Source organism: Pleurodeles waltl, chromosome 4_1 (assembly GCF_031143425.1).
Source record: "Pleurodeles waltl isolate 20211129_DDA chromosome 4_1, aPleWal1.hap1.20221129, whole genome shotgun sequence".
Classification (NCBI taxonomy): Eukaryota; Metazoa; Chordata; class Amphibia; order Caudata; family Salamandridae; genus Pleurodeles; species Pleurodeles waltl.
The window spans coordinates 128,847,744-128,873,763 of NC_090442.1; the positions used below are offsets into that span (position 1 = coordinate 128,847,744).

Below are 26,020 nucleotides of genomic sequence, written 5' to 3' on the forward strand. Positions count from 1 at the left end.
TCCCACAGAAGTAAAAAGGTTAAGAACCACTGAACTAGGTTATTGGAATGCTTCCTATCTAGATATTCTGGACTGTTAACTTTGTTCCTTGCAACTAGTACATAACTCAGTAGCTGAAGTTAATTACTGGTTTGCCAAGACAATCACATGACCCCCACCCTTGCTTTCTTAGGCTGGTTGTCTATATAGCAGATGGTGAATTTCAAAAACCCCTGCTTGGTGCATAAAATAATACATTCCAAATCTGACAACTATCATGCCACTCTTCAAATGCTATCACCCCCAGTGAGAGCTTAGATCCCAACATCATATTTCTTCAGGTTCTTAAAGTAAATCAAGTCAGATTGGGTGGTTGTCTTTTTTTGGTCACAATAATCTTTCACTGGAATAGTCTTACTTACAATACTTTTGTAATAGAACGCCAGCCAAATCTTTTGAGGTTTACTAAAGCAATGAAAACCTTGTTTCATTCCAACACAGAGTAGTGTTCTTTTGATCATTACTCTGGTCGGTAATTTGCTAGCACAGGGTGCCCGTGAACTCTCTCAACAAAGTAGAGCCTGTGTAACCGCCAGAAAAAGGACAATGCAATATATTCAAATAAACAGACAGACTGGCCCACTCAAAATGGTGAAATCAAAAGCTTAAATCAGATTCACCCAAAATAGTGTGACACAGTTAGTTATAATGCCACAGATCACAGACAAAAGCCAACAAAGTGCTCACAACAAGGTCATAATGGCTGCTTACAGAGTTGCCAAGAGAAACAATGAAAGGCTTACATTGCTAAGTGCGTTATCAAGGCAACAAGGTAGATTTTCACGGCATCGCAACAACTGCCTACCTCAGAAACTCTAAAGCAAATGCATCACACACACACCTCAGCCATATCCCAAAAACAGGCTGTTTTACTTGATGGCCAAATATAACTCATCATAAACAGCCCTGAACCATCAACTGTTTCCACTATCCACATTTCCCCTCTTTGCCTAGAATAGGATAATTTAAATACCTGCTTTGCCCCGGTAAAGGAATTAATGACAAGGCTAGATGTGAAAACATAAGCATTACATATACTTATGGAACCCTGCCCAGCTTTACCATAGTTCACTAAAATTAACAGCAAAAGCAAAAGCAGGAAAAACATACCCTTCTTGTAGGAAACGTTACTTGCCCCTACATCACACCCTCAACCATATGCCTTTTAAAGAAAAAAGGAAACATATAAAACAAGTGGATGATTTTCAACCTTAAGTTCTCCTGAAAAACCATGGGAAAAGGCTGGAGAAGCACATCAATCTTCTGCAAACCCACAAGACTTTAGGTCTAAGACAAGACCTGAAGGTATGCAGGAAAATAGAATGAAGAAGCTTGTCAGAAAATGTTGTACTGCGAGAAATGCTAAAACACGGCATGTGAACACCCACAACATATAAATTGACCATTGCACACTCCGCAATTGAAGCCACTACAGATGTACCTCGTCTGTAGAATTCTCTACATGTATGAGAATGATTAAACCAGATAAACACATACATAGGTCTAGACCATTTGTACTATGGATGATGAAAAACTTTATCTGCATGTATGGAACCAAATATTGACCGAGACATTGAGGCACTGTAATTCTAACTGCTACTAACTTAGGGGCTCCCCTTGAAATTTTGAAGGAAGTAATCCTGTTCGAATGGGAATTCTTTTCATGCATCTCTCAAATGTGTGTCACAAAGCAATGTCTCACCGGCATAGGGATCTTGGATAGCTCCTTGCCAATGCAGTTCTTCATTATGCTCCATAGATTCAAACTGTAATTTGGCTTTTGAGGGATCCGGGTCCGCTTCTCTTTCTTCATATCATCTTGAAGGGGTTTGAACTGTGGAAGGAGAGTGGATGATTAATATATTTAATATGTTTTTATATAGATGCTCACGCTAACTACTGGCATTTAAACACCCGTTTGTAAGCCCATGTCTTCTATCTCCCCTTTAGTTTCCTCAAGCTCTGCAGTTCTTACAAGAACTAATCTACTTCCACTACAAGCAACTCATTTCAGATTGCTTTCTAATACAGTTTTTGATGTTTTATGGAACTCATTACCGACAAGCTTCTCACAATGCAGACCAGCTTTAAACAAACCTTCTGAATGTGATCCAAGAGGAGTCTTCCAGTATTCCTGGCCTGCCTAATTTCTCTTACCACTCTACAGGCAGCAGTGGGCAGCTCTATAGTCAGCCATTTTATCAAAAACAAACGCAATGAAAATAATATCTTGCGAAATTAAGGTGCTCAAAGGCTGTTACATTATCCAGAGCAAGACTGTTTTAAAACTAGACAGGATCAGCGCCCTCATATTGTGCTCTGTTGAAAATGAAATAGTTAACCACTTTCACAATGGAATGAATAGTTGTGACAGAGTTGAATCTCGCCTGCAGGAAAGAATGATCATAGTATCCATCAGAAAGAGCATTACAGAATGTATCTCTATTAGATCCTACTTACCACAGTGTCCTTAACTTTACAACAGATACAACAGCAACACTTCCCAATGCTGGAGAGTCTGAGGAGCAGACTCCGATCAGAAAATCTTGTAGGACCAAGCAAACAAAATGGACCTCACATAAGACATGGTTAGTGCTTTGTGAACGTGTGAACTGACAGCCACATCACAGACTGGAAGATTTCCAGAACCAACATCCCCCTCAACAATGCTGTGGTAAGTAGCAGCTTTGGCTCTCGTAGAATGAGCCAAAGGGGCCTTCTGGGGGTTGCTTCTAAGCCAGTGTGAATAGATTTTAATGCAGAGGATAATGGGCCTTGGTAGAGTCCTCTTTTGCACACTCTTCCCTTTCTTTCATCCAGACGAACCTACAAAGAGGTGATCATCCACTTGATCTTTTGTGCAGTCAAAATAGAAGCTCTACCTCTTACCTCCTTTTGCTTTTCGAAGGATGTGGTTGAGCATAGAACATAAGCACAGTGACTGTCTGACTGACTGACTGGCTGAAGTACCGTGAGCAGAAAGGCTATCCAAGTCCATTGGACCAAGTTTTCTGGAAAGAGTGTGGGTGTATGGAGGTTGACCTGGAAGTGACTGTAGGTCACAACATGGCGTGCTGATATAATGGAAATCAGGGAGGCAGTTTTAGGTGTCAGGAGTCACAGAGAGTAGCTGTGCAACAGCTCACGTAGTAAATGTCAAAATCAGATTTAAATCCTATTGTGGTATAATAAGCAACTTATGGGCAAGGTGGGGTGGCAAAAAAGAGCAGGTTGATGAGGCAAACACAATACGGCCTGAAGGGCAATTCTTGCTGGGCAAACACCAACACAAACTAACACATCAGAATGTTTGGACTGCAGGGAATCACTATTGTGGACCCTAGAGCAGGCCACACACTTCTACCAGCATAGACTGACACATTTGACAGGCATCTAGCTGCACAAAGGACATGCAACAAGTCGGAAAATCAACTTTAGCTGTTCAATCTCCACACATAAAGGCATAGGTTAAGGAGGTGTAGGGGCAGGACTCTCCCCTGTTGCTGAGAAAGGAGGTCTTCCCAACGGAGTAGCCAGGGTGGAGAACAACCTCAGACTCTGGATACCACAATCTCCAGGCCCAGTCAAAGACTATTAAAATGACTTTAGTCTGGTATGCCCTGAATTTCCTCTGAGCTCGAGAAAGGAGTGGTGGTAAGGAAAGTAACCCTGTATCCCATTTCAGACTAAATACATCTTCCAATTACATGCTTGGAAGAAAGTCCAGTTCCCAGAAACTTTGACAATGCATGCTTACCAATGGGGAGAACAGATATAGCTAGATGACACTGTCCACAAGCCAAAGCTTGCTCAGCTCTGCGCCGGATTCCAAGGATCTCACAAGATGGTAGACTAACAAAGTATTTGCTAGTCCTTTCCCCTCCAAAGGTGTAGGGCCTCCTGGCTCAGGATTCAAGAGCCCATATTGCTTGTTACATCATCATATGGCTGTGATGTTGTCCATCTTGACCTGAACCAACCTCCCCTTCATGGATGGCAGGAAGTCTTTCAGAGCCAGACGCATAACCCCAATCTCCAGAAGAATGACAAGGAGCTGGCTCTTTGTCCATGACAATAGGTCACTTACCTCTACCTTCCAATCCCTGCAATGACTCATCTGTTGCTAACATTGACTTGGTGGGGGAAGGTTAAGCACTTGCTGACAATCGGGCAGGTGCTTGTCTGGCACCATAGACGAGGCCCTGCATGTGCCACCCACCATTTGGGACGAGCTAGGAGCCCTAGAAGTTTCAGAACCATCCTCAAAGACACTCAGGATAGAGCCAGTAGTGCCAGGATCACATCCTGAATGTCTCATGCGCTACAAAGGTAGAAAGGATTTGAACACCACTGTGTCCAGGTCAGATCCTATGAAGGGCATCCTCTATGCAGATCTTAGGTGGGACTTTGTCTCATGCTAGAGAATCCTCAGGAGATAGAATGATGTTGTCCGAGGTGGTCTGCGACTGACTGCTGCAAGCCTGCATTGAGCAGTCAGTCATCAACCAAAGGGAATACATGTATCCTGGCCCTCCGAAGATGGGCTGAGATCACTGTCATGACTTCTGTGGACACATGAGGAGAAGAGGTAAGACCACAGGCAACTTAGAAGCCCACTCTGTACGGCAGGTAATATCTGTGGGACTGCAGGAAACCATTCAGTTTTCATGAATACAGTAGAAAGGATACAGGCCAGAGTGAGCACTCCGCTTTGCCTTTCTTCACAAAGACATTCAATGTCCGCAGGTCCAATAAAGGCTTTAAGCCGCTGTCTTTCTTTGGCATGAGGAAGTAACACAAACAGCAGGCCTTGCCCTTCTCCGAGTCGTGCACACCATCAATCAAACCTTTGTCCAGCAGGAGACTTTTTGTATCAAAAGTATAGGGTGGTTTTCCAAAATACTCTGTGGTGGTGTGAAGACGAGGTGTGGAAGAACCAATATGATGGTAGCCCTTGCAGACAATTTGCAAAACCCATTTGTCTGACAAGATGGATTTTCAGCCTTGATGGAAAATTTTCTATCTTGACCTCTAACAGATGGTTGGGGGTTTGTGAGGGCAGCACAAAGTGGCTTGGAAGCCGCTGCAACAGGGGAGAAGGAGTTGGAAGAATACTTTCCCTGCGGATGCCAAAAGCCTCGGCTGCCACTATGCCCTGTGCACTGATAATGACTGAGTCTGTTGTGCCACAGGTTCAGAAGGCTAATGCTACAAGTAAACAATGCATCTTGAGTAGCACTTCTATTGCCTATACTGCTGGTGAAATAGTCTGGCAGGGGTTAAAAAAGCACAATTCTGCTATGGTGAGATGGTCTTAAAATCATTTTGAGCACCAAACCCACTTTTTCTCCAGTTTTGAGCCATTAAAGGGCATATCCATTGGGAAGGCTGGACATCTCCAGAAAACCTGGTGGATTGCATCGAGGCATGCTATCTAATTATGACACTAGTGCCAAATGTACAGCCTACAGTCTGTGGTATTCAGATCAGTAAGCAAAATGTACTTCGCTGGACCCTGTGCATCTTGGATAATTTGGCCAGCAAGACACTGAGGTCTTCTGTGGTGGCTGGCAAGATCTCACTAGTCATTCCCCATAAGGTGTTGAGTATACCTGCTTAAAAGACACACTGCATTCAGGGAATACAGGAATAAGCTAGCTGAGTGAAATCTTCTCTTGCCAAAAACATCAATATGTTCAGACTCCTTTGCTGGGATGTTCGCTAGGATAGCATTTGTTTTGACTTTACTCGTTGAGGCCGGTACGGCCAGGCTTTCAGGTTTAGGTTGTTTTGTCAAAAATAGGAGCCACAGGGGCTGGCTTGGGTTACCTGGCCACAGGGACCAAATATGGTTACACCAAGTGACCACTAGAGTGAGGACTGTGTTAAAGTGCAACGGGGTTCAGGTGAAGTTGGGCCTGGTTCATGAATATCACTCAACAAATTGGTCTTACTTTTAAGTGTAAACAACTGTAACTCCAACACTTCTTCAGCCCTCTGCACTACTGCTGCAAAAGAGGCACTTTCTTAAATTGGTTGCCCTATTGGAGAGTCTAGCTCTTTTTGGAATTCTACAAGCCTAAATACTGTCCTTCGTCAGTGTAGTTACACAGAACTGGTAGTCTACCTCGAAATCATCATCAGTGTCATAAGAAACATTAGCCATGGCCTGAACTGCATCAAAATCAGAGTAAAAAAAAGGCCCTTAGCTTCTGGTAGTATTGCTGGTGAGGAAAAGAGTATGAGAATCTGGCCACACAATCATCAGTTGCACTTTAGAAAATTTGTAGCGCAACATAGTCCTGGTGCGGGCTAATGTTGGCTCAGTGGTCAGAGGACGGCATCAATATTGGGTCCAGATCTAGTGCCAGCAGAGTTGGCACTGGCAGGGAAGGAACCTGCATGGCCTGGGAGCTGGAGTTAAAGTCTGGACTGGTGTTAGTACAGGCCTTGTAATGGGTCCCCAGGGGGTTAGTCAGGGCATTTGGGTAGGGCCTGCCAGCAGAATAACAGCTGCAGGACCCTGCTCAAGAGTGAGCTAGAGAGAACCTGAACCATCTGGAAACTTTGCAGAATAGCCTCTTTGAAGGCTATTTACTGTGGGGTAAACTAGCCAGGGAATTAAGTGCTTGTTGGAACCAGTTGAGGAAACTAGATGAGAATTATTAGATGCTGGGTTCAAAAGAACCCTTTGAATGACGTCCTTGCAACTTCTCACCAAACTTAAAGTGACGGCTCAGGGTTGAGTCCTGCTTGGTCTTTTTCCACTTATGACATGTTTTCAATTTCGACACGCTGAAGACTTCAAGTGGAAAAGTGGGATTTCAAACAGGATTGGAATCTCAACCAGGATCATGAAAGGCCATGTGACTTGGAGAGTGACGACTTTGGACCACAACCTTTTCTTATCCTTGCCAAAGTTGAGTTTTGCCTGCCCGTTCAATTGCCTTCAGGTGCACGAAGGTACACTTTCTTCATGGCATAGGTGTGGTCGGAGCTCAAGCACCACAAACACAAGCCATGTGGGGCCATCACAAAGCTTTGTTTCCTACAGCCTTGGCACAGTTTGAATAGTGTCATTTTGTGGCGAGATCTTCCTTGGCATGCTGTCTTGACATAGTTTGGAAGACTAGGACTAGGACTGACAAAGAGAATAACTCTGGATCCTATTTAAAGGAAGTGGAAAGAAAGGAAATTATATCATGGGGCAGGGTTATCAATTATATGAGACTCTCCTCCATTACTTCCGGGGTAGTATAGTTACCATGGAGCCACATGACACCGGCTATTGAAGGAAGAGAGGACTGTTGAAGAATTCTCTGGATGCAGTTTTACTCCTGAGAATATTCTAAAGGCGAGGAATCTGCTGTTAGAAGTATGCATCAGAATAACCATTTTGCTACTGTTGGTTGAGGGTATTGAAAAATGTAAACTAGAACTCAAGAGGATGCCAAGCGTAGTTTATAAAAGTTTTATTGAGTTCTCTGGTAGCTTTGCTTAGAACAGTTTTCAACATGGTGAGATCTGCTTAGATGTTATAACAGAGGTATGGCAACAGAACATGATTGTTCTGAGGGAAATTAATTGTTAGGTATCTCTCTTCTCAAATTATATGCACTGTTTATTTAGGTATAGGTTTCAAATATAAATGCACATTTATGTACTTTTTAATGTACTGTGATAATTAAGTCTCATTGAATACATTCATGTTTTCCTGAATGGATTGAACATAGATCGTTTTTAAATCATTAGTAAGGTTTCATATAACTTGATTACTTCAGTCCTTGTTTATCGCCTTAAAACAATAGGCAAGGTTTCACAGAATGCAAGCAAGTGAAAGGCTGCCAGGGCTATTAATTATTTATTCTGAAAATACTCAACAATTATCAGATACAATATATAAACTAATAGCAGAGTGTAGTGAGATAGAGAGGAACTTCGTATCAGGGACTGAGCTGCATTCACCTTCTTTTGCTGAAGGCTATTCGGAAGGCACACCCAGCCTTCACTCTGCGGGTTTAACTGCCAGCATGCATACAAGAATGGCAGATGCAAATTTTAGGAACCTGGCTCTGTACATACTATATCAAAGTGAGGTATGGTGTGCACAGAGTCCAGTGGTTCCCCAGAAGTCAAAGTAGATAATACGAAAGCTCTCTTTTGTTGTAGTGTGGGCGAGCAGTTAGGCTTATCAGAGAGTGGTGCTAAGCATTTGTTGTACACACACAGTCAAGAAATAAGGCACACACTCAATGACTAACGCCAGTCCAATGTTTATGTATAGAAAAAATATACTTAGTTACTTTTATTTTAGAACAGATAAGTACGGTTTCAAGAATGTATCACTTTCAAGTATCAAATGCAATCTGGTTGTAAATAGACAATGAATATATGCATAGTTAGGCAATACTTTTCAATAACTAAAGTAGACAGTGCAAAAATTATTGAAGGCAATGCAGTCCTATGGGAGGAAAGCACAAGCACATTTTACAGGCAAGTACTCAACTTACTGTCCCAGTCTTCGGGGGTTTAAGTGTCCAGAGGGCAAGGTTCAAGGGACACCCAAAGTGTACCACCTGCAATACAGGGGGACGAGGTCAAAGGTGGTTTTGGGTGCCCATTGGAAACCAATGGAGACTGGGGGCACTTCGAAAGAAACCGTTTGCAGGTAAGTACCAGGGGGATTAGATCAGCACCTGAGGGCCCACAGGTCAGCATCACACATACAACCTCAGCTGCACGAGGGCGGCTACGTGCAGGGTGGTACACAGCGTTGGGTGCCCAATTCAATTCAATGAGGATCTCTGGTTTCACAAAAGAGGCTGCAGGCTTGATCCAGGGAGTTGAATGGAGTGGACCAGTGGCTGGGCAGGTAAGTTGGGATGCAACTAGACGTCGGTGGACCATCAGCTGAGCCCCAAGGGTGCAGGGGTACATTTTGACGTCGGGAAATCTACACCGGAGCCAGTCGCGGTCAGGGGGGGCATCTGGAATAAGGCTGCAGGTGTTGTCGTGTTGGTCAGGAGGAGTCAACCCATGGTGGGTTCGAGGTAGGAATCGCAGGGAGACCTTCTCTGGACCGGTGGGCCATCTGAACTTGGGCCGTGGGCATTGTGTGCCGAGTGGGCAGGACTCACAGTTCCAGAGGGAACTGGAGTCCTTACTAGAGGTTTCTTTGTGGACAGGGACGCTATCCTCTGGAGTTCTTGGCCTTAAGGGAAGGCAGGCAGTCCTCTGAGGGTTTGTAGAGGTCGCTGGGCCCGCAGGATGAGTAGTCTTTTGTAGCAGGAGTCTTGAAGATGCAGACAGGCAGGCAGGGCTGGGGCCCAATGCAGTTGAGATCTGGAGTCTTCACTGCTGGTGCAGCTCTTCACTCCTCCTTTAAGTTGCCAGGAATCTGAACAAGAAGGTTCAGGGGTGCCCCTAAGTACTAGATTTAGGGACGTTACAGAGGTCGGAGGGCACCAGCCAATGGCAACTGACCCCGATGGTGACTACACCCTTCCTGTGCCCACTCCCTTTGGGGAGGGTGACACATTCCTATCCTTATTGGCTATCATCCCCCAAGACAAGATGGAGGATTCTGAAGTGAGGCGTTCACTTCAGCTTTTGGTACCCTTGGGGTGATTCCAGCTGAGGTGGACACCCTTCTCTTCTTTACTAATTTTCCCACCGAACCTGCCGCCAAAACTGGGTCTTGGTCCACGGGGTGGGCATCTCCACTGGCTGGAGTTCCTTGAGTCAGCATAACAAAGGGCAGCTGCCTTTGAGGCTCACCTCTAAGCACTGATGTTCCTGCAAGGGGAAGGTATGAAGTACCTCCACCCAGAGCAGGCTTTGTCTCTGAGAGCACGAAAGCTCAGAAACCTGTCTGGCGGTGGCAGGCTGGCTGAGACCGTTCAGTCACACACTAGAGAGTTTGTCGAATTTTAGGGGTGAGCTGTAAGATGCTCTCTGTGTGCATTTTGTAATAAATCCAACACTGGCATCAGCGTGGGTTTAATGAGCTGAGAAGTTTAATGAGCTGAAGAGTACTTAGTATTCCGTAAAGCCATCACGGAGCTCTGGAGTTTGTAGTGATAAACCCCCAGCCCATGTACTCAATATAGCTTCACTGCACTTACAATGTCTAAGAATGGACTTAGACACTGTAGGGGCACAATGTTCATGCAGCTATTTCCTCACTTGTGGTACAGTGCACCCTGCCTTAGGGCTATAAGGCCTGCTATAGGGGTGCCTTATCTATGCCACAGCTAGTGTTTATAGGCATGGCACCCAGGGAGGGGTGCTATGTCGACTTTACCTTTTTGCCTACGCCAACATACACAATCTGCAATAGCAGTGTGCATGTGTTTGGTGAGGGATCCCTTAGTGTGCCATAATACAAGCTGCAGTCCTTAGATACCCTCTCTGGTCACAGGGTCCTTGCTACCACTGGTACCTTTTACAAGGGATTTAGCTGTGTGCGAGAGGTGTGCCAATTAAGGAAGCGATGGTACAGTTTTAGGGAAAGAACACATGTGCTGCGGCCTGGTTAACAGCATCTCAGCACACACACAGTCAAGTTAGCATCAGATATCAGGCAAAACGTGTGTGGGGGGCGGTGAACAATGGTTTTATTGTTTAAAAGAGGTGTGTAGGTGTGAATCATTCCTGAAACTCTAAGTAGGCCATTTCTGGTGCTATGTTTAGCTTAGTTAACCAAGAGGAAGGTGGGGTTGGATAGACTGATATATGTTACAATATTATTTATCATTTACCCTCCTGATTAGTACTTTTACCACTATTTTGCATGTTTTTGTAATAATTATTATTCATATTGAATGCACTAGGATAAGATTTAGATTTTAAATTAATCTTGACAATGTACTCCTGGATTCCTAGTGATCTTGAGCATGCCTTTCTATGATTTAAGGGAGTTTGGGTTCCACTATCTATCCAATGGAGATGTTGCAGCACTGATCATTACCTAAAAAACATCCTAACCAAAGTAATGCTAAGAGGGTTACTGAGTTGTTGCGTCCATCCCGTCTTGTGTCTCAAGATAGCACACTGACCCAGTCCTTGCTTTAAGAGTGTCTAGAAAACCCATGTCCAGGTTGTGTTCTGGAAAAGAAATCTAGAAAACGTATCTCAGAAGCACTTCACCGCCATCCCTCACTGCCCCCACCTCCCCTGTGCCCATGGTAAACACTCAAGAAAACTAGGTGATCAATATAATTTCCAATTTTCAAGTAGCTTTAGGTAGGATGCAAATCTTTTCCACTGTCAAGCCATTTAATATGTATGGCCTAGTAAAATCAACAATCCTATAAAATTGATCACTCTTTCTCTGTGATTATGGGTGTCAGAACTGTTACTGAAGGTAACTGGTACAAGCACATTTTATTTTTCCTGGAAATGAACATGAGTGAAGAATATCAAATTCATGAAAATTTAGCAAGGGTATGAATTGCCCTCACTAACCCCTTTTTAAGTAATATATGTGACCTATCTGAGCTGACTTTGTTTTCTGATGTAGCAGTAGATTCTACCAGAGTCAGTCCCAAAAAGGTTTCAGTACATTTGTCTGCACTTCAAAAAAATAGCCTGCTTGTAGGCTTTAATGCATTACTTGAGATTTGCAAGCAGAATTTTTCACAACTAAAAACTAAAACCTAAGACTGATGGAGGGTTCATCCATTGCAACAGGCCATGTTTGTAGGTGCAGACTAAAGTGAAAGTGGTGCTGCCCTAAGATGTCTTCACCCACTGATTGACAAAAACCTTAAACTTGCTTTCTCAGTGGCACCTAGCTTAAATGTTGTTTGGTATGCCAGGCACTTGTTTCTACGACTCTTTACAAATTACCCAAGACACAGTTGGTTAATTGTGCTATAAATTATCTTCACAGTCCCTGATGGAGAAGATTGCTGATCACTAAATCCGTTTTTTCCATTAATAAATGTCCATGTTTTTTCCTAAAGTTACCCTTGGATTATTTCTATAACCAACATCCAAATTACTAATGTATGTTTTTGTAATCATTATTACATGGCAAACACTTCCATATCCATGAGATGCAACTGCAACTTCTATTACCTGGTTATTCATTAGTTTGAGGCTAACCGATCACTTTACTTTGAGTGTACTTTTACACTTACCTGATTATTTCAGAAGTCCAAATACATTTATAGACTTAAGCACGTTTATTTTTATTTATTTTCCGGTTTTAAACAAATTTACAAATTTCTGGTGTTCAATATTTAACAATAATTGTATTACCATGCCACTCAAAGCGCATGCTGAGGGGAAAAAATATAAGAAGAAAAAAAGAAGAAGAAAAAAATAGTCTGAAAGTTCTTTGCGTCAGCTGTGAATTTCAAAGTAATTAAAGTATTTTAATTTATTTTTTAACCAAGACTCACAGTGTTAATGGTCCATCTTAATTACAGAAAGGTACCATAGCTTTCCTTTAAGGCTACCTCTTCAACTAGCAATTATTCCAGCAACAAAGCCTTTCAGCAAAGCCTAGGATGCAGGAAAAATGACAGCGCAAGCCATGCCCAGATTAATTTGCAAAATACACGTTTTGGGGGTTATTTCTAAGGAGAATGGATGTGATCTAGACCTAGAAGCAATGGTTCCATATTAGCCACTCAATGCAAGTTGCTGCTTTACCTTAGCATGTGAGAAGTTACTCTTAAAACTAAGAAAACAAATATAACGGTGCACTTAAACCATTTCAGGCGCAGGATGGAGGCTTACAAATTACACGTACCTGGTCTTCCACACTGAATTCTGTGCTAGTGGAGCTGAGGTTGCTGCCCGTGCGCCTATGATTTTGAGAGGTGGGAAAAGAGAAGAAATTCAAAATCAAACTAGATGTTCCAAAGAAACATGAATGTTTATTACGAAAATTGTTCAAAGACACTTAACACAAATTTAGTCTGTAGAATGAAAGAGGTGAGGGTGCATTTTCTTTCAAAAAGGGCAGTTTGCTTCAATTTTTCATAGTAGGAATTATGTTTGTATCAACCAAATGAACTCCAAGGGATAAATTATATGATTCGGTCCTTATTGTAGACAATGACTAGTACAAAAAACAAATTATCTTTTTAGCTAGTACAGAGCAGCAAACATGAAAAATTGCCATTAGGAAACTGAAAATGTAGAAAATAATAGATTCCCTCAATAAACACCCAATACCTTGATCACATTTGCTGAGAACAGTTATTCCAAATTCTGAATTGTGCTCACCAGCAACTAAAAGATGCTAAAGCACGAAACATCCTTGAGTCAGTGAGGCTGTAAGTTCATCATTTGAAGACAGGGACACAAGCGGCTAAGTAGAAAACATAGTAAATATACCAGAAATATTTAAAATGCCCGTGAAGTTCAAATCGGCTTATTACGGTTCTTATCTTCTAAACCCTTTATTGTTTAGGGAGGATTATAACATAATGCTGTCCTAATCCTAGGAATTCAAAGCCTTCTTGAGCTATTATTCTTCGGGGAAGTCAAACTGTAGCAACGCCTGCTAATACTTACGGACATTGTTATGAGGAGAGTTCAATCTGGGAGGAGTACCTTACAAATTTTGAGAATGGAAATTAAAAGGTCATGAGTTTATAAAGGGTTTGGCAAACAAGCAGCTGATGTAAGGGACTCATTGACAGTTCGGCAGACATAGTACTTGCCACCAGTGTGGCAGAGTAGCCTATCTGAGAAACTGAAGGTCCCCCGTATATAGAGTCAGGAAACCAATCATGGTTCTGCCAAAGGAGACCTACTGGCTCTAAGATGCAGGAACCTTTTCTCAATGGTCTGACGGACTTGGGTCCATCAGTGTAAGTACCTCAAGAATGTCCGCCCTATTTACAGCAGATATGCTGAGGTGCTTGTTTTTCCATTTTGAGGGCACCAGGACATGCCTGTAGAAAATCGCAGCTTATGATGGAAGTGTTAATATAGCCTTAGAACCCGCCGTAGCGGGCTCTACCGGCTATTAAAGGCCCGCTCCCGAGTTAAATGCCCGAGCCGAAGGGCCTTTAATAGCCGATAGAGCCCGCTATGGCGGGTTCTAAGGCTATTAGAACATTCTGCCACTCAGGGCAGAATGTGCTCTTAAAAAAAACTAATTGCTCACGGAGCCCGAGGGGATTAGAATCCCCTCGGGCTCCATGAGGCTTTGTTCACAGCTGCTGCTGTGAACAAAGCCCATTGGAATGTTGGCGCTGCAGGCTTTTACCGGCCAGTAAAAGCCCGCAGCACTCCATTGTTTTCAATGGAGCTGCCAACTTCCAATGTTCTAATAAGTCAAGAAGCATTACGGGATTAAACTGATGACGTGTGCGTTATACTTGAAGGAAATGAAAATGTATGACAAATGCTGGGACCTCTTTTTTTCTTTACCCAACATCCTTACAGAATTTACATTTTTGGATTGTCAACACTGCCTAGAAAAATCATCAAGTAGACACCTTAAGAAGCTATTGTCCATCCAAAGACCCCGTTTACTAGTAAAAAAAAAAAAAAAAAAAAAAATTACAGTTAATGACACTGTCGAAATAAACACATTGAGGCCACCGAAAATTTTTCAGTATTGAGTCAATACATGTTTATAACCCTGTTATCTTCCTTCCCCAACTCTGGCCTTGATTTAGATTTCGGCGGAGGGGTTACTACGTCACAACGGTGACCGATATCCTGTTCGCCAAAATCTAAATCCCATTGTTTCCTGCGGGATTTAGATTTCGGCAGACAGGATATCCATCACCATTGTGATAAAGTAACCCCTCTGCCGAAATCTAGATCAGGCCCTGTGCAGATGGAGTGCACACGGAACCATGGTCAGAGCCGAGGACTCCAGGCAAAAGAGGCTTCTTAAATACAATGTGAGAAGCATACCTGAGTATCACTCTGAGGGCAACAAACAGTGTAAGGAGGCATGTCATCTTAATGAATATTCACTGATGAATGTGTAGTTTTAACCATCGTCCCTCTAGTTTAAAGATAAAGCACATTTCTTAGTAATAGGTACTCACTTGTGCCCTAAACTCTCTGGCGTGGTAATAATCTCTGGAGCATCGAAGAACTCATTCTCGTCATCCTCATCACTCAGATCTCCTTTTCCTGGTCCAAATGAATCTGAGAATGTAAACCATGTATGTTAGCAGACATGCATCAGCGGAGCCCTTCGGAAATGTTCAAAGTCAGGCAACAAGGGGCTCAAGACAAAGAATAGGTTTAGTACCAAAGAGGCACCCAAGTAAGGCAGAATGGCGCCCTCACAACTGCAGGTTGTCCACCGTTCTTGTGGGTTACTCAGCTCAACCCTCAGATCATCAAAGAACTATAGGCAGTGTGGCCCTTCAAAAGATTAGCTTTGTACGAGATCACAAATATGATATACCTTAAAAACAAGTTACTTAGCATGAACTATTGGAGAGTCAAAAGAGTATTATCTGGGGTGTAAGTCGGATACTAATTACCAACTAATGGAGTCCTCAACAGGCACAGAACTTAGAAATTCAACTCTAATAGAACACTCCCAAGTAGGCGGATGCACAAAGTAACCCATCAGTCCATCTTATGTATTATACTGACTCCTCTTCACTAGCAAATATGTATATATATGGCACATAATAAAAGCAATTCTATTTCAAAGCTCTGTGAACCTTCTGCATTCTATGGTTCACACCCTAACTGAATGTTCCACCCTGGTACATTACTTACAGTCTACTAACGCCCCTCCCCCAGTAGACAACCCCATGTACAACACTTTTTCATTTCCTCTTTTAGGTCTTTATGTGCTGTAATCGATCTGAAAACTAAAGAACACATCCTAAAGTGAAATCTTTTTTCAGCCTTCTACAGAATAGCCATCAAACAAAGTTACTTGACTATTATTGGGACATAGCATACCATTAAAGGTTTCATGAATTCATTCTATTTATTCCTCATGTGAGAAGAGGATTGTATGATTGAATAAGAGCGCAGGGGCTTGCCCGAGCACGTTTTGGCACAAGATTCCATTGGTATAGGTAAAAGGGAGGCAGTAAAAATAGACATTGGGCAGCACCCATCTCCTTAACCTACATCACTTCATCAGATACGGATTGTATCATTTGCCCAAATATCTGGATAAAATGTACAAAAGCCACTGGCCTAATGTTTCCCAACTATGCACAACACATTATTTTGTGATTAACAGCTATATATCATACACATACCCACATGATCATACGAAAAACAGAAACTACCGTGTTATAGATCCTTGTGAGTTTGGCTGCCAAATCCAGCAAACCTACTTTTGGAGACACCAATGCCTTTGTCACCAGTATGTTATGATATGTGTATTTGTAAAGAGCACTATCACCCAGAAGGATATCCTGGTAGTGAGCATGTGTATGTGCCTAGCCTTGCCTGTGAAAGGTTAGTTAATGAAAATGCATGGCCTTCAGCTTATTCAAGAAGAGATGAGGTTGCTTTGATGAGAAGTGGGAGGCAATTACACAGTTGAGGTGCAATGTAGGACTGCCTGTCCTACTGCTGAGCGGATGTGTCTGGGTGGTTGGTGAAAAGAGATGGAACTGTTCAGGTAACTGGGGCCTAAGTTGTGTAGTGCCTTGAAGTGTGTGAAGTTTTAAATGAGCGCATCTAAGCACTGGGAGAAAATGGAGCTCTCAGAGGTGTGGTGTGATGTGAGCTGTGTAGCTTGCTAGGCAGCTTAAAAGGTAAACTTGCTAGAGCTGAAACAGGTGCAGTATGATACCATTCTGATCCATGTAAATTTAATCAGAATCAATAACATTCATGTTCTAAACTTGAACAGGACTTTGGGTTTTTGGGAGAGAAAAAAAAAGAGAGCGCTGAGATCCTGCAAAGGTCTTCCTATTGGAGCCAACTCATTGTGCTACATCGACTTCCAGCAGCAACGCAAGGTAAACACGTGATACTAGATCATTGACAGCCCACAGGGACCCACAACACAAATTTCCAGCAATGATCATCCACAATGCCCAACAGGATCTTCACGATGCAGCGACAACCGTCTACAATATCATGCTCCTCGTGGCCTCCCCCACCGCGAACTGGACTCTTTAGGCTAGACTTTGAGAAGATATCTTTTTCAGCTGGACTAACATGGTTCCTTTATCCCGCCCATGCTCAATTGCAGTTCGCCTGAACTTGTAACTTTTCTCCAGTCTAGCACGAACAGATAACAGCGAGTGGTGATTAGTGCTTTGGGGCCCTATAAGTACCTTAATCTTTGAATTGCATATCTCCAGTTCTGCTGATTATATTTTTGTTGTTTAGGTCTCATTTTATTTATTCATTTTTACTCTAATGTCCTAAACTGGTGTGGGAATTTTAGTCTGCTGTGTTTTTACCTTATTAGTGTTTGGTTGATGAATAAAAACTTTACACATCACCTCTAAGTTAAGACCGACTGCTTTTGTACCTAACAACCAGAGTTAAGCATGGGTTAATTTAGTGACTTTTGTGGTTCACCCTGAAAGGGGATTGCGATTGTTGTTCGAGAAGTGTCTTCAACCCCTCAATCAATAACCCAATTTCCTACACTGGTGTTCAGTAGTGGGATTTAGTACTTGTGTTTGTACAGTGCCACTCAGTTATTTTGTGAAACACCAACATTCCATATAAATAGTCTGATACCAGATTCAACCTCTTTTAAATTTTCCTTGATTGGCCTCTTTTGCTTTTTTCAAATCCATTTCTATTCCACCTGACTCTGTGCATCTGTGACTCTACCTGTTGAAAGCACTGAGTTTGAGCTCAACAACCTGGAGATCTACACTGTGGCTCTGAGCTCAAGGAATTCTACTGAGGTAAAGGACTTCCAGCAACCAGGAGCTCTAAGAAGCAAGAGTGCCAGAAAGCCTTGAGGACCTGGGAGGAGGTCTGCCAGTTACAGGCCACAGCACAGAAGGTGGACTTGAGATGGAGCAGAATCAGGACTCAGTGGGTGGGGGGCGGGGGGTGGAGAGCAGAGCCAGCAGCATCGCTACATGCAATCTCACCCCAGAGAGGCTGGAGGACAGAAAAGCACAGAGTGGGTTCAGGCAGCAGCTGGCCAAACTGAAGATGGAGGGGAAAGCAGACAAGGAGGAAGCTGCTGTAAAGAGGGCAGCAGAAGAGGTTGCTACCCAGAGGGCCCTCAAGGAGAGGAAAATGAGTCTGGAGAAAAGGAAAATCCTGCTGGCACATTAAGTGAGTAAACAGGAACTGGCTCAGAAGGCCAAGCAGCTCACGGGGTTCAGCAGCAATAGTGGCAGTGAACCCTCCGAAACCTCCCCGCCCCGTGCATATTGGAGACAGGAGGGTCCACATCGCCAAAGACTGGCTGCCTAACTTTGTTTTGGGGGAAGACATAGATAAGTGGTTGGAAGCCTATGAGGTTGCCCTAGAGACGACAGGGTCCCTGAAGAGGATTAGGGGGGAGCGGCAGACCCTGGAGGCACATTTTCAATGAACCGTTGGCACTGGAGAAGGGGGACAGGATGAGGTATCCACTTATGAAGGATACACTTATCAAGAAGATACGGACAGACATTTAGGGACAGCCAAAAGTTGTCACAACAGTACCGAGTAGATTTTGTGGGGCTACTTTTACAGGGCACTGGATGGCTGAGTGAATGGTAGTGATTACAAGAGGTTGTACAGTGTGTTCGCTAGAGAGGACATGTTCCCCAATTGTTTTACAGCGCTGCAACAACACACAGTGGATGATAAACTCACTGACCCCAGGGAGCTTGCTAAGGTAGCAGACAGGCTGATGACCAGGGTCTACAAGAAGGTGTCTTCCCAACCAGAAGAAAAGAGGGTTAGGAGGCGATCAAAATGAAAACAAAGAGTTCTCTAAAAGCCACCAAATAGTTCACAGACCAACCTGACCACGAATAATGATTTTTTTTAATTTTTTTTTATTTTAACAAAAAGAGAGGGAAGTTTGGCCTCATTGCCAGGACTGTTATATGTATGGACATATGAAGGAGAATACAAAGAGTACTAAAAGGGCAAAGCCCCCCATTGGTGGGCAGGCAGTCAGTGTCCGTCCACCAGTAGGTTGGCCAGTCTAGCGCTTGGGGAGGAGGGTGCCCCAGTTATAGTTAGTGTGGGGGTGGGGGTTAGAGCAGAGGTTCCCCTAGTGTCCCTGGGTGACAACGAGACAGGCCTCAAAGTCCACAAGCCTTCAAATACTTCTAAATGCAGTCAGTGTGTCAACAGGTGGTGGGGTTGGCGGCACCGCAGGACACAGGTGTAGGAGGCTGGACTGGCTTGTAGTGAGTACCAAGGGGTACTTGCACCTTGCACCAGGCCCAGTTATCCCTTATTAGTGTATAGGGTGTCTAGCAGCTTAGGCTGATAGATAATGGTAGCTTAGCAGAGCAGCTTAGGCTGAACTAGGAGACGGGTGAAGCTACTACAGTACCACCTAGTGTCATATGCACAATATCATAAAAAAACACAATACACAGTTATACTAAAAATAAAGGTACTTTATTTTTATGACAATATGCCAAAGTATCTTAGAGTGTACCCTCAATGAGAGGATAGGAAATATACACAAGATATATATACACAATAGCAAAAATATGCAGTATAGTCTTAGAAAACAGTGCAAACAATGTATAGTTACAATAGGATGCAATGGGGAAACATAGGGATAGGGGCAACACAAACCATATACTCCAAAAGTGGAATGCGAACCACGAATGGACCCCAAACCTATGTGACCTTGTAGAGGGTCGCTGGGACTATTAGAAAATAGTGAGAGTTAGAAAAATAACCCTCCCCAAGACCCTGAAAAGTGAGTGCAAAGTGCACTAAAGTTCCCCTAAGGACAAAGAAGTCGTGTTAGAGGAATAATGCAGGAAAGACACAAACCAACAATGCAACAACTGTGGATTTCCAATCTGGGGTACCTGTGAAACAAGGGGACCAAGTCCAAAAGTCACAAGCAAGTCGGAGATGGGCAGATGCCCAGGAAATGCCAGCTGCGGGTGCAAAGAAGCTTCTACTGGACAGAAGAAGCTGCGGTTTCTGCAGGAACGCAAAGGGCTAGAGACTTCCCCTTTGGAGGACGGATCCCTCTCGCCTTGTAGAGTCGTGCAGAAGTGTTTTCCCGTCAAAAGAACGCCAACAAGCCTTGCTAGCTGCAAATCGTGCGGTTAGCGTTTTTGGATGCTGCTGTGGCCCAGGAGGGACCAGGAGGTCGCAAATTGGACCAGGAGGTAGAGGGGACGTCGAGCAAGACAAGGAGCCCTCTTAGCAGCAGGTAGCACCCGGAGAAGTGCCAGAAACAGGCACTACGAGGATGCGTGAAACGGTGCTCACCCGAAGTCGCACAAAGAAGTCCCACGTCGCCGGAGAACAACTTAGGAGGTTGTGCAATGCAGGTTAGAGTGCCGTGGACCCAGGCTGGACTGTGCACAAAGGATTTCCGCCGGAAGTGCACGGAGGCCGGAGTAGCTGCAAAAGTCGCGGTTCCCAGCAATGCAGTCTAGCGAGGTGAGGCAAGGACTTACCTCCACCAAACTTGGACTGAAGAGTCACTGGACTGTGGGAGTCACTTGGACAGAGTTGCTGGATTCGAGGGACCTCGCTCGTCGTGCTGAGAGGAGACCCAAGGGACCGGTAATGCAGCTTTTTGGTGCCTGCGGTTGCAGGGGGAAGATTCCGTCGACCCACGGGAGATTTCTTCGGAGCTTCTAGGGCAGAGAGGAGGCAGACTACCCCCACAGCATGCACCACCAGGAAAACAGTCGAGAAGGCGGCAGGATCAGCGTTACAGAGTTGCAGTAGTCGTCTTTGCTACTTTGTTGCAGTGTTGCAGGCTTCCAGCGCGGTCAGCAGTCGATTCCTTGGCAGAAGGTGAAGAGAGAGATGCAGAGGAACTCGGATGAGCTCTTGCATTCGTTATCTAAAGTTTCCCCAGAGACAGAGACCCTAAATAGCCAGAAAAGAGGGTTTGGCTACTTAGGAGAGAGGATAGGCTAGCAACACCTGAAGGAGCCTATCACAAGGAGTCTCTGACGTCACCTGGTGGCACTGGCCACTCAGAGCAGTCCAGTGTGCCAGCAGCACCTCTGTTTCCAAGATGGCAGAGGTCTGGAGCACACTGGAGGAGCTCTGGACACCTCCAAGGGGAGGTGCAGGTCAGGGGAGTGGTCACTCCCCTTTCCTTTGTCCAGTTTCGCGCCAGAGCAGGGCTAAGGGGTCCCCTGAACCGGTGTAGACTGGCTTATGCAGAATTGGGCACATCTGTGCCCAAGAAAGCATTTCCAGAGGCTGGGGGAGGCTACTCCTCCCCTGCCTTCACACCATTTTCCAAAGGGAGAGGGTGTCACACCCTCTCTCAGAGGAAGTTCTTTGTTCTGCATCCTGGGCCAGGCCTGGCTGGACCCCAGGAGGGCAGATGCCTGTCTGAGGGGTTGGCAGCAGCAGCAGCTGCAGTGAAACCCCAGGAAGGGCAGTTTGGCAGTACCAGGGTCTGTGCTACAGACCACTGGGATCATGGGATTGTGCCAACTATGCCAGGATGGCATAGAGGGGGCAATTCCATGATCATAGACATGTTACATGGCCATATTCGGAGTTACCATAGTGAAGCTGCATATAGGTAGTGACCTATATGTAGTGCACGCGTGTAATGGTGTCCCCGCACTCACAAAGTTCAGGGAATTGGCTCTGAACAATGTGGGGGCACCTTGGCTAGTGCCAAGGTGCCCTCACACTAAGTAACTTTGCACCTAACCTTTACCAGGTAAAGGTTAGACATATAGGTGACTTATAAGTTACTTAAGTGCAGTGTAAAATGGCTGTGAAATAACGTGGACGTTATTTCACGCAGGCTGCAGTGGCAGGCCTGTGTAAGAATTGTCAGAGCTCCCTATGGGTGGCAAAAGAAATGCTGCAGCCCATAGGGATCTCCTGGAACCCCAATATCCTGGGTACCTAAGTACCATATACTAGGGAATTATAAGGGTGTTCCAGTAAGCCAATGTAAATTGGTAAAATTGGTCACTAGCCTGTTAGTGACAATTTGGAAAGAAATGAGAGAGCATAACCACTGAGGTTCTGATTAGCAGAGCCTCAGTGAGACAGTTAGTCACTACACAGGTAACACATTCAGGCACACTTATGAGCACTGGGGCCCTGGGTTACCAGGGTCCCAGTGACACATACAACTAAAACAACATATATACAGTGAAAAATGGGGGTAACATGCCAGGCAAGATGGTACTTTCCTACACAACAGGAGCCAGAATGACTACTGTAAGGTGTCACCTGTTGTCCTCAGAGCAGGTAATCCCCAATACATTCCACCAGGTTTTATCAACAGACAATCGTCACTACCCAGTGGCTCTAGTTCTCGTCAAGTGAGTGGGCCTCTCAGATTCTCTAAAAGTAGCTGCGAATCCGGCCATGCTTATTCACTGTCTGCTAGGGAATGATCTGGAGCAAACTATCTGGAACAAAGTGGCACTCAGGTAATTCCTGGAGATGTGAGGGTTGCCTGAGTGGGTGTGCCTGATCACACGGTCCAAGGCTGCCTAACAGGGCAAGTCAAGGAGGACTAGAGTCTGGAAAAATGTACCACGCCACAGCCAAAAAAAAAGGAAAGGCACCAGGAAGGATATTGCAGCCCTAGGAGACCTGCCTAACTTGCTGGATGGCATGTTGAGGGCAGGTCTGCCAGGGAGGGGAGGAGTTCTAAGTGCTCAGGAGTGCCCAACTCTAGAAGCCATGAGGCAGCAAGCTGCAGCTCAGGCAGCTGGTGACACCTATCTAGTGGGAGAATTATCTCCTATATAGTGAGCCTAAGGTTCCTGGGCTTGGGACAACTCGTGTGTTGCTGGCCCCCGGTGCCACAAGGCATTCCTACTGGGTCTGGCTCATGATATACCCCTGGCAGGACAAGTACTTTGACAGGCTTGCCACTCACTCTTTTTGGCCCAGGATGAAGACAGCCTCAGAAACATGTTCTGTAGGTCTTGTCCCACCAACCAGGCCAGTGGAAAATCAGGGAAAAAGCTAAAAGCTCCCCTGGTCCCTTGTCCATCGTTTGGACCCCCTTTGTAAGGGTAGGCATCTGCACTGTTGGGAGTCTGGGCCCCCAGACTACCTTAGGCAACTGTTTTATCCTGGTCTTGGTGGACCATGCCACCAGATATCCAGAGGCCATACCCGAAGTCTGTGACTGCACCGGCCTTTGATGGGTCTTTTACCAAGGTGGGGTTCCACAATAAAGTAGTGCCTGACAGGGCATAAACTTCATGTCTATATACATGAAGTCAAATGTGGGATGAAGGTGGGATGACATAAGTTCTCCACAGCCCAATGGTTTTATTTAGAGATTCAACAAGATCCTGAAGGGCATGATTATGGACCTGCCTGGGCCCATGAGGCAGAAGTGGGCAGTCCTCTTACCATGCTTGCTTTTTCCCTATAAGGCAGTGCCACAGAAGGGGGCTCGGTTTAGGAGCCCTCTCATTCTGAAGGGGGGAGTAAGGGGGGAGTAAGCAAGCTCACAAGAAACCCCCACCCCCATAGGTAGCTACATGTTGACTCTCTGAAACCAGATGCAGTCCTACTGGAAGAGGACCTCTAAAAATCTGCAAGCCAGCAAGGAGGTGATGAAAAGTGTGGATGATGGAGCTTGTCCCCCAAGGTGTTGCTCAGGGTCTTATGAGGTGAAGGAGATAAAGGTGAAGGACACCTACTTGGTATACCTGAAGACCCTACAGAACCGCTTCAGGGTACTCTATGTCAATCATCTCAAACCACACTATGAGAGGTCTGAAGTTACCAAGCTCCTGGTGACAGATGACGGGTGGAAGAGAAGAGTGAACCTCTCCCCTATACTTTTATACTTAAAGGATCAATATGGGTCACTGGAAGGTGCAAGCCTCTCAGCTACCCTGACCCCACAATAGCAGAGGGACTGTCACTAGTTACTGGAGCAGTTTGACTCCCCGCTTCTCCGCCACCCCCCCAAAGGCCAACCCAGAATTCAGGTTCTGTGTAGATTACAAGGGGCTCAACTCAATTACCAAAACTGATGCTCACCCCATCACCCTAGTTGATAAGCTCATCAACAGGTTGGGAGTTTCCAAGTTCCTTAGTACCTTTGATCTTACATTAGGGTACTAACAGTTTACCTTGACTGAGGGGTCTACAGAGAGATCTGTAGTCTCTACCTCATAGGGCCACTTTCAATTTAGGGTGATGGTCTTTGAATCGAAGAATGCCCCTGCCACCTTCAAGAGGTTGATAATGGAGGCCTTCAGGGTGGCCTATCTTGTTGACATAGCGGTCTTCAGTTCTAACAGGGAGGAGCACGTTTCACTTCCAGGAGGTGCTTCAGGCACTGCAACATACAGGCCTGACTATTAAGGCTGGAAAGTGCCAGACAGGGCAAGGATCTATGGTGTATCTGGACTACCCGATGCACTGGGGCATGGTCCAAGTCCTTCATGCTGTGTTTGAACTATTCTGGCCAGGGAGCCTCCCCCCCCAACTCATACTGAAGTGAGGGCCTTCCTTGGCCTCACTGGATACTGTAGGAGGTTTGTCAAGGAATATGACACCATTGTTGCCCCCTTGACTGAGCATATTTTTTTAAAAAAGCAGCCGAAGAAGGTCAACTAGCAGAGGCTTGCCAGAAAGCCTTGGGCACCCTAAAAGACATGTGCACAGCAATTGTGCTCAAGGCCCCCCAAGTTCTCCCAGGGAATTCATAGTGGAAACAGATGCACCAGCGCATGGCACAGGGGCCTGCTATTACACTTAAATGAGGAAGGCCTGGACCGACAAGTAGCCTTCATAAGTAGGAGGTTACGCCGTAGGGAACAGAGGTGTAATGCTACTTCAAGAGAAGACTTTGCTGTGGCCTGAGCACTAATGAAGCAGAGACCATACCTATTTGTGCCTGACTTCCAGGTTCAGACAGACAGATGGGCCCTCATATGGCTCATGCAAATGAGGGGTGAGAATTCCTAAATGTTGAGGTAGGCCATCTCCCTACAGGGAATGGACTTTAAAATGGAACACCACCCTGGGTCCAAAGATGATGGCCTGCCAAGTTCCACCTTAGTGATGAGGGTTGGTAGTCCTCCCCACTTTCAGCTGGGGGGTGACACATTAGTCCGAACAACCTCAGTGTGGTTCCCCCCCGAAAAAAACATTGTGCCATCTCCTCTCCTGCTGAAATTTGTTTTAGGCTAACCACTGCTAAAGTGCTTGTTATCACGCCTTGAAAAATGGTAAAATTGTCTCTCACCCAATTGGTGCATTTCATTTTCTTATAATCCCCTGATAAAGTTGCCCTACATGTACCTAGGGACCATAGTGGGACTGCAGCAGTTATTGTGCCATCCACTTAAATAGCCCTTTTAAAATATGTCTCCGGCATGCCGTTGCACCCTCCATATGCAGTTGTAAACTGCCCTTTTGACCTGGTAAAATAAACATTTGGCCAGGCCTAAACTTTCCTTTTTAATACATATATGCACCCGAATGGTATGTCCTGAAGAGCCCTAAGGGCAGGGTGTCCTGTATTTAAAAAGGTGGGCATGCACCTTTACGATTTACATGTCCTGGTAATGAAAAACCCTTGAATTTGTTTTTTTTACTACTGCAAGGTCTGTCCCGCCCTTCCTAAGATACACATTGGGGTACCTTACTACATTTATTAGATGATAACTTGTTTGAGATCAGGTTAAAATCTCATGGATACACTCACACGAACTATAATTTAAAACTCTCTTTAATGGTAAAGTCGGAATTTGAGTCACAATTCTGAAAATGACACTTTTTGAAAGTTTACATTTTCTTGACCCAACCATTTGGCGCCTGCAGCCTGTATCCTAGGTCACATGACTTGGTGTAGTTTGCAGTTGGCCTTTGTATATTCCTCCTTGACAGTCACACAAAGGGAGATTAGTTTGATGGCAGGATGGGAGGGGCAGAG

General features: G+C 44.8%; 1 protein-coding gene across 1 annotated transcript in view; it reads right to left on the minus strand.

The window, feature by feature from the left end:
- OSBP (oxysterol binding protein) overlaps positions 1–26,020 on the minus strand; it is a 353,464-nt gene that overhangs the window by 160,213 nt on the left and 167,231 nt on the right. The window contains exons 5-7 of the mRNA XM_069227875.1: positions 15,066–15,168; positions 12,800–12,854; positions 1,742–1,873 (exon numbers count right to left, since the gene is read on the minus strand). Of these exons, the coding sequence (XP_069083976.1) occupies positions 1,742–1,873; positions 12,800–12,854; positions 15,066–15,168 (290 nt within the window). The remainder of the gene's footprint in view (positions 1–1,741; positions 1,874–12,799; positions 12,855–15,065; positions 15,169–26,020) is intronic.